Genomic DNA, 9,054 nt, shown 5'->3' on the forward strand with positions numbered 1-9,054 from the left:
AGCCCTGGCTCAAACAACACTCTTCCGTACAGGAGTTGTTACCGAGGGAAGAATCGTATCAATTTTTATTAATCACTGGGGGGGCTTACTAATAGGATCCATTAAGAAGGATGTTAGACGTTTATTCCGTCTTTCAACAATCCAGGAATTATCAGGAAGCCTGATAGAAATGCAGAAGATTGGTTCTGTTTGGCAAAAGCAGACGTCCGTTAAGGAACATGTAGGGTTTGTAAATGTTTAGTCTTTCAGGTTATAGTTGTCGCTTGGGTCTGGTCACGAACCAGTTTTGCTGGTATGCTTCTGCACTGTTGGTCTAGAATTTCTAGGGACTAGGGTTGTCAAAAGTATCGATACTCAAAAAAGTATCGATACTGAAATGTTGTATCCGGATACAATACTCATTTTCAAAAGTATCGAGTACCAGTCGCACCTAAACAGTCATTCATCTAAAGTGCAGAATAGAGGAAAATGCACTTTCTGAACACTGTGTGATTGAATAATTTTGTGCACTTTTCAGTTTCAGACTTTTTTTGTAACAGTTGCAGCTGCTGAGAATTATTTTTGTTTCTTAACCGGTTCGGCTAGTGTCATTGTTATGTGTGCAAAGCATAGCCAAGTAAGGAAAACTTAATTTTAATTTTGTAAGTTTTTTATCAAGCTTGCTAAATACTGTGCACAGCAAACAACCTCAAAATGTTGTTCTTATTGTTTATTGTATTTATTTATTGTATTTTAATTATTAATCAAAATATTTCTGTTGAAATTTTATCCTTGTGGTATCGAAAATGGTATCAAGTATCGAATATTTTCCTTAGTATCGGTATAGAGTTGAAAAGTTTAGTATCGTGACAACCCTACTAGGGACACACAGCAGTTTCAGCCAAAGCACAAGGGGCAGCCTAATCAAGTACTCGCGAGAACATTGGCGGATGGTCACTAGAACTTCGGAGGCGCCGGCGGGAGTGTTTATCTTCCAAAACAACAATGGCGCGTCTGCAAGATATCTCGGTCACGGAGATGCATCTAGACTTGCTAGACATCGAAGAGGAACAGGTTCTGTTAATGGAGTTGGCAAAAAAGACCGATTAACCTTTCGTCGTAGTTGTCCATTGTAGTTGTTTATCGGTTTTTAAAAATGGCGCGCCCTGGCATCGAATCGAGAAGGACGACCACACAGACAGACGGAAAGACATACCAAGGACCAATCACAGCTGCTTTTTGTCTGCTCACTTCCGCTTGAGGTGTGAGTGGGTTTGCAACCATCCAACGCGTAGTAAGGATTTTTTTTAGGTGTGCGAACCTCTGTGCGGGGGCGTGGTCGCGCACAGACAGATTTGACGGTTGCAGAGGCTATGCATTAGAAGCATAAATTGGCCTAAAGCCCTATTATGGAGCTACTTTGACCTGGCATCAACCTACTAGTGCAGAAACCTTTCGTGTCAATGTTGGAGTCTTAACCAGAAGTATATATTAATTTAGTTTGAAACATTTAAAAAGACAAAACAATAATTTATATAAACTTTTCCACTTTTATTCTGCATCACTCTGACAGGAAATGTACTGTTTAATGAAAACATTGTTGATAAGATCTTTAAGTAAATACTGTCTGCAGACTTATTAAACAAAATTAAATTGTACATACAAGATAGACAGAAAGGTGAAAATCAAAAAATAAATCATAACCCTGCATTATATATAATGTTTTATTTGGGAATAGATTCTTTTTAACTCTAATCCAATAGAGCCCAATTCCCAAAATTAACACAAATAAAATGATCTCATATTTATCAAAAAGTCCTGTGAGAGTCCGTCTCCAGACACCGTAACACTCATATCAATAGCTCATCTCAATGACTAGAAAGCAGATGTCTGAGCAGAGATGATTCAGTCATTCAAATCACTTCCCCATGACTCAGCAAATATTACACTTTCTATAAACAATGTCCAGTGAACGACAGAGCTTTTAAGGTAGGGTTGCTTCGTTTTGGGGAAGAAATAAATGGATAAAAAAAGATAACTCAAGGTATCTTTGAAAAAGCATTTAAGCCCTATATTTAGGATTAGTAAGTCCAATAAGTACAGAAAGTGTGGGGATAAATTCTGATGACCAAAGGGAAAGATTTCCGTTCAGTGCTGAGGCAGTGAAGGCCAAACAATGTTAAGGTCTGAAGCTGTGTTTGTTTTGGCCAGTCAGTCTTCCAGTATGGCGCCAAGTCAGAGAAAAGTTTACAAAAACATTCACATCAGGAGGTGTTTAAAGAGAATGAGGCAATTATCGCCAAACAGCCACAACAGCATCAGTGTAACTGATCTAAAATACAGACTAAGAGGATTATTAGTCAGTTGCTACAGAACTGGGTCAGTTTAACCTCTGATAATTCAAAGGGAAATTGCCTTCTGGCTCAATTCTGACTTCTATCAGTTGATTCCTTAAACATCATAGTGACCTAATTTTAGCGTAAAAGGCCTCAAATGAGTGATTTAAGGGTCAAAAAAGGACAAACAGCCAGACTGTCTGCAGTAGTTCCTCTTATTAGACTGTTTGTACTGGTGAAACCTCTTGGTTCACGTCCTAACATGCCATCTGATGTCAAACCAGCCCAGCTGAGGCGTTGCCATCTGATCCACCTGTCAGGTATATCTCTGCTATCTTTTGTCTCAGTCCAAGCAACACAATCAAATGTCTTGCCTGCATTTAAAGCTGAAATATGAGTTGGTAGTTTATAAATGCCTGTTTATAGAAGACAGCTAGACTCAGACATTCAACACTGTGGCTTGTTTTTATCTTAAAGGTCGAATCTTTTAAAATCCTACCTTAAATTTCTCCGCTGTCAAATAATCCATCACATAATCCATAGTTTGATCCTGTGCTTGCAGGCATCAGACGTCAACATGATTTCGGAGTTTCACTATTAGACTGAGTGCAAAAGCTGTAGCTGCAGTTTTAGCTTGGCCTGGTCCATTTGAGAGGGGGTTACCGGGTCCACGTTCTTGCCTGACATTACTTTGACCCAGTCGCTGCAAACAAACCGGGAATGCTGTGTCTACAAACAGGATCAAGCAGAGCTCTACTACCAACTGGGGCAACTTTCTGCAACCGCATCCCGTTTGCCTGTTTCTGGCTTCCTGTTGGGTTTACCAGAAAGTGGACCGGCCCTCCCCCCCCAAATGTACCAGATGGCCCGTTGCTGCCCAGGCTGATAAACACAACTATCCTTCCACCTCGTTAACTGACAAAGCTCCTTAAATCCTTCCTGGATCATTCCAGCACAGTCATCCAGGCTGGAAGCAGCGTACAGAAGCTTTCTGGGGCAGATCGTTACGTACCTGAACCTGCTCGCCCCGCACGGAGGAGTCGCCCAGCAGCGGCTCGGCGGGCGGCGAGTTGATTGTGACCGACTTTTCAGAGCGGCTGTCTTTGCTGCGTGACTTGTGTCGGTCTCGGCTTCGCTCTCTGAAAGACAGGAAAAAAAAAAGAATTAAAGTTGGTTTTCCTCATCAGCTTCATCCCTCCTCTCGTTTTGCTCCATCCGTGTGACCTGCAACATGTGAGCTCCATTAGCTTGACTGACCTCCGGCCTTTACAGCCCTAATCGTTTGTAGAGCGTGAACGGCAGGTAACCTGAATATAGATCCCCCCCAATGTGGCATGACTACCACTCACTGGTTCCACTACAGACTAAAGCCTTGCTAATCCCTCATCAGTTTCCCTTCCCTGCAGGCTTTAAGGTAAAGCAGGCTATAGAGCAAAAAACACTCAGCCAGAGCAAGTCTTCCAAAAGCATTAATGCTTCTCCTCTATTATAACCACAAATGGTAAATGTTCTGGGATTATATGCGATTTACCAACAAAACAATCAAAGAAATACTTTCAGTCCAAATAATTTGAATCCATTCATTGAACTGGGAAGCTTAAGGCACTAATTAAAACTTACAGATAAAAACAAACGGCCTTAAAGAGGAGCAGCAAAAGTCCTACGATCTGGAGGAAAATAAAAAAATCACTTGACAGGGCAACTAGTTAACTGTGTGCCACAACTGTTAAAGAGTAAACAGACTTTTTGTTGATGGAAAAAAGCAATAGGCACAACACAGAAAATGTGTATAGAAAGGTTCTCTGATGAGATGTCAGACATTGTGTACAAAACATTTTCTGGTAAATAGCGTTTCTACAACTCTTGTCCACCATCTTGTTTCTGAATGCAGCGTGGTTTGTTAAGAGGTCGATTAAGTGGTGATCCTGATCTTTCATGTTGAGTCGATGTATGGGAAGCCTTGGTGAATTTGTCTTTTAAGCTGAGAGTGTTTGTTCGTATGGCAAGATATTGCGTTTCAAAAACTTAATGACTTTTAGTAGTGTGGCTTACATAACAAATAAAAAAAGCATGAAATAAATTAATCTTTCTCTTTCCTTTTTGTATCTTAAAAAAACTAGGAAAATTAAGACAATAAAATAAAAAGGAAACTAAAATAATTTTAACTTCCCTTTTAATCCTCCCGAAAACGGGAAGATGAAACTGAAAGGAAAGAAAAGAACCAAAAACCTCTTAAAAAAAAAGGAGAGGGAACTAAAAGAAACAAAGAAAGAACAATTTCAGTGTTTTTACCACTGATATCTACCTGGAGCTTGAAATTAAAATATTCTCATCTTGATGCTTTAACAGAAATAGTTTATATATGTCAAATCAACAAAAAAAAAAAGACAAAAAAATTCACAGTGAATCATCAGAAAAATGAGGGCACCCATTTTGACAAGATAGTTGACTGGATATAAATATTAAGACGATCTTGAGGAAAGCTTATTTATCTCCATCTAACTTCAAATCAGCACAAATTACTTTTAATTCAATACGTATCAAAAATAATTTATTAAACCCAAAGGGAAATTAAATGTTGCAGTAACTTATAGGCTTTTATTATGTTTTTTTTTTTTTCAAAGAGTTGAGTCTAATCAGGTGTTCTTCTGTAGCGATCTATTATGCACCAGATCTGGAGAAGCCTCTTACTGAAGACACTTTGTTGTTTAAGAATCAAAAGAAGATGGTCATTGTTGTCAATAATGTTCTTCACTTTATGAAAAAAAAAAAAGAAAAGTGTGAAAAAATCTCCAGAAGTTCTAGAGGAGTTCGTAGAACAGAGCTGGTCTTCATTAGCTTGTTGAGCTTTTTTAAGTAATTAGCTCTGATGCTCTTACAAAGCAGATGACAGTCTCCACAACAAATTTATAGAAAATATCTAGCATCTTGCTGCAAAAGCTGAAGGACTAATCTTAAAAAAGAACAATCTGCTCTGTCCCTTAAATGAAGACAAAAATTAAAAAGGAAAATACAATTATTTTATCTTCCCTTTTAACCCTGCTAAAAAGGAAAAAGGAAACTGAAAGGAAGGAAAAAAAAAAAAGAAAGGAAATTAAAATGTCATTTACTTTTTTCCCCACTTTAAAAAAAGGAGAGAACTAAAAGAAATGTAAGTTTTATTATTATAATTTCCTCCTAGAAAAGGACTAAACGTTGCAGGTAAAATAAAAAATAGAAACGAAAGAAGGAATCTACACAACAATCTACATGGAGCTTGAAATTAAAAAGGAAGATAGATAGAAAATAGAAAAAAAAATATGTAGCATCTTGCTGCAAAAGCTGAAGGACTAATCTTAAAAAGAACAATCTGCTCAGTCCCTTGAAAGAAGACAAAAAAATAAAAAGGAAATTAAAACTATTTTATCTTCCCTTTTAACCCTGCCAGGAAGGGAAAATGAAATTAAAAGAAAGTAAAAGAACCAAAAGAAAGGAAATTAAAATGTCATTTACTTTTTTCCCACTTTAAAAAAAAGGAGAAGAGAACTAAAAGAAATGTAAGTTTTATTATTATTATTTCCTCCTAGAAAAGGACTAAATGGAGTAGGTAAAATTAAAAATAGAAACAAAAGAAGGAATCTACACAACAATCTACATGGAGCTTGAAAATAAAACAGAAAATAGAAAATATGTAGCATCTTGCTGCAAAAGCTGGAGGACTAATCTTAAAAAGAACAATCTGCTCTGTCCCTTCTTGCATATGGTTTCACATTTAAGTCTCCAGTCTAGTTTGTAGTCCAAGTGAAAAAAAGGTATTTACTCCTCAACCCCCTCCACTTCTTCTCCCATGATGTTAGTAGGATTCAACTTGTTCTTTTTATTCTAAAATCTACCAATATTGTTTTATTCCCATTCAGAATCAGCTGATCAGTTGACCTTCAGCAGTACGATTCAATTTTGGGAGGAAATGTTCTTAGATCAGTATACCCTGAAACTTTCTGCTAAAAATCAGTTTAAGTAGCCCAGAAAACAAATCTACACTCATAACTTTAGACTTTTTCAGGCAGATAAAATCCTGTCGTGGTTAAATAAGATCTGCTGCCTGTAAACAACAACTATCTGAGGCAGCTCAGAGGATATCCTGCCTGCAGGGGGTGGACTGAAGGGGAACCCAGTGAATGACAGCAGTAGAAACAACAGTTTAACAGAGCTGCTTTGGATGTGACTACAGGGTGTTACCAGCCTGCTTTCCGCCTCCGTACCTCTGCTTCCTTTTGAATATGCTTCTGATTCCCCACAGAAAATCCCAGCTGCTGTTATAAGCGCACACAGAAAGAGAAAGCCCAATTTGAATAGCCTGCAGCGGCCTGCTTCACTCAGACTGACATGTTCTTATCATATAAATCCAGGAGATTAGGAGGCTGATGAAAGCCTTTAAGTATATTTTACCACTATCCTTATTACTCCAAATATTATTACAACCACTCTAAACACGGTGGAGATGGTTATTCTAGAGGGAGCCATCATCATTCAAACGCTTGCACTCGTTATGCTTATTAATTGAAAGTGGAGCGATGCAGAAGAAGCTGGGAGGAGAAGCTGCAGTGATCCTACTTCAAAGTCTTTATGAAAATCAGGAGAATATAAGGAAGAAGTAGCATCTACAGAGGAGACACGGGGAGGGGGAAAAAAGACGGCTGTTAAGGCGAATAAAAACTGACATTTGAGAAAAATCGATATTTAACTGTGGTGATAATTTTATAAATTAACTATCGATCTACTGGAAATACACCTACTTTATAACATATTAATAGCCCAAGAAGATAACACCCCTCTTTCCCAGAGACTCATTAGCATGCAGCTGGCTGGATGGGGCCTCCACCTCCATGCTGAGTAAGGATTTGATTAATGGAATCTGACTTTCCAAGTGGGTCTCTGAAACGAGTCTTGCTTCTTGGAAAGGTTAGTAGGGAGGCCTTTGTGAAAGCTGGCAGGCTGGAGCAGAATCCTGTCCTGGAAGCTCTTGGAAGTATCATTTCCGCCACAATCTGAGGCTGACTGATCACATTCAGCAGCTGACGCACAGAGGAGGACAGAACAGAGGCTCCTGAAGGAGCGCGGCCAACCAGGATGGCACGCCAGACTCCCTGTGGACCAAACTGTCCCTTTTTTTTACCCCCATTCTTCTTCTCTGGCACTGCAACCTAGACACAAAAAAAGCTTACTTAAACACTTACTTTTTATTGTTTATTTGAACCAACAAAAGCAGAAGGAGGAGGTCAGCATGTATGACGACCTTTATAGGAATCGAAAAAGGTTTTTGTAGATTTTTTTGTACTAAGTGTCTGTGTTGTATTACATCTCCAGATGAAAAACTGCTCAGTCTCACATCAGTACCGAGTGCTGTTCTGTAAATTAGACTTATTAGACTAATGAAATGAAAACATTTTCCACATGAGAGGCTGTTAATATGAGATGTTTGCTACTACAAATTATTCCTGAAGGAGTGAGAGGATTTGGAGGCGTTTAAAATATTAAAAAAAACACCCGAATTAGCTTCATACCATTTTGTAACCCTTAAATAAATTATAAAATATATACATTTATTGATGAGGTGCTGGCAATTTTGCAGGTCAAAGCAGCTCCTGCCTGTATTTACGTTTTAAGAGTGGAGCATTGGGCTAATTAGACAGCAGTGATCTGTAACGCATCCATCCACCGCATGGCAAAGAGATTCCCTTCAGGAGACCATTAAAAGGAAACAATTTCCCTTTTTATGTGTGAAATCAGGGCCCAGCCGGTGGTTTTGGCAGAAAGAGAAGGGGGCGGAGCCTGGCTGTGGAGGCCATATGTTGCTTTTCCAACTTTCTGTCAGCGAGGCTGTTCAAGCTCCCTAATCCAAGATAGAGGAAGAAGACTAACTTCTGCTGAGATAAAATTCAGCTCTTGGGGAATCCGACTGACACGCCTCCTTACTCTGATGGTCGGGAGTGTCAGAGGGAGGAACATGAGCAGTAGATCAGATGAGAGGCTCATAAAATGGCAACAGGTGGCAGCAAGAGTCAGAGAGAACCCAGAGAGATATATGACAGCCAGTGCATCTGCAGAGCCATCAGTCAGTGAGACCTCCTCACCCCCCATGACACATCCATTTGGTTTCTGGTGGACTAACGTTCCGACGTGAGCTTTGAGATGAGAAAACGCTGGCTGAGAAGACAGAGAGAAGAGAGAACTGGAGATACAGAGGAGGAGGAGCAGGGACTCTTCTTCAGACAGCGTTTCTCTCATGTGGCTCAGTTATAGACAACTAAAATGTCTCTGGAGATACCGTGAACTTGTTGGATTTCCCATGTTGGTCCATTTGAGCAGACGGACATTTTTTTGTTTGTTTTTTGTCTAAAACAAAGGTTGGATTGGATTTCTGGTTTTGTCTGAAAACAATGAGAGGCAAAAGAGACTGAATAAAAGGAGAGGACACTAGGTAGGAATGGAATAAGGTAACAAGGAAACACAGCAACAAGTAAGGACACTAGGAAAGAAGGGAACAAGGCAACAAGGAAAATAGGGAACAAGGCAACAAGAAAGGGCATTAGGAAAGAAGGGAAAATGAAACAAGAAGGGAAACTAGGAAAGAAGGGAACAAGGCAACAAGGAAAATAGGGAACAAGGCAACAAGAAAGGGCATTAGGAAAGAAGGGAAAATGAAACAAGATAGGACACTAGGAAAGAAGGGAACAAGGCAACAAGGAAAATAGGGAAC

At 39.3% G+C, this 9,054-nt stretch overlaps 1 protein-coding gene across 2 annotated transcripts in view; it reads right to left on the reverse strand.

The window, feature by feature from the left end:
* vangl1 (VANGL planar cell polarity protein 1) overlaps positions 1-9,054 on the reverse strand; it is a 60,078-nt gene that overhangs the window by 34,052 nt on the left and 16,972 nt on the right. For both annotated transcript variants that reach the window (XM_015378089.1, XM_015378081.1), the window contains exon 3: positions 3,328-3,454. In XM_015378089.1, coding sequence (XP_015233575.1) covers positions 3,328-3,454 — 127 coding nt within the window. The remainder of the gene's footprint in view (positions 1-3,327; positions 3,455-9,054) is intronic.

The sequence above is a fragment of the Cyprinodon variegatus genome, unplaced genomic scaffold (assembly GCF_000732505.1).
Source record: "Cyprinodon variegatus isolate N-32 unplaced genomic scaffold, C_variegatus-1.0 Scaffold9, whole genome shotgun sequence".
Taxonomy (NCBI): Eukaryota; Metazoa; Chordata; class Actinopteri; order Cyprinodontiformes; family Cyprinodontidae; genus Cyprinodon; species Cyprinodon variegatus.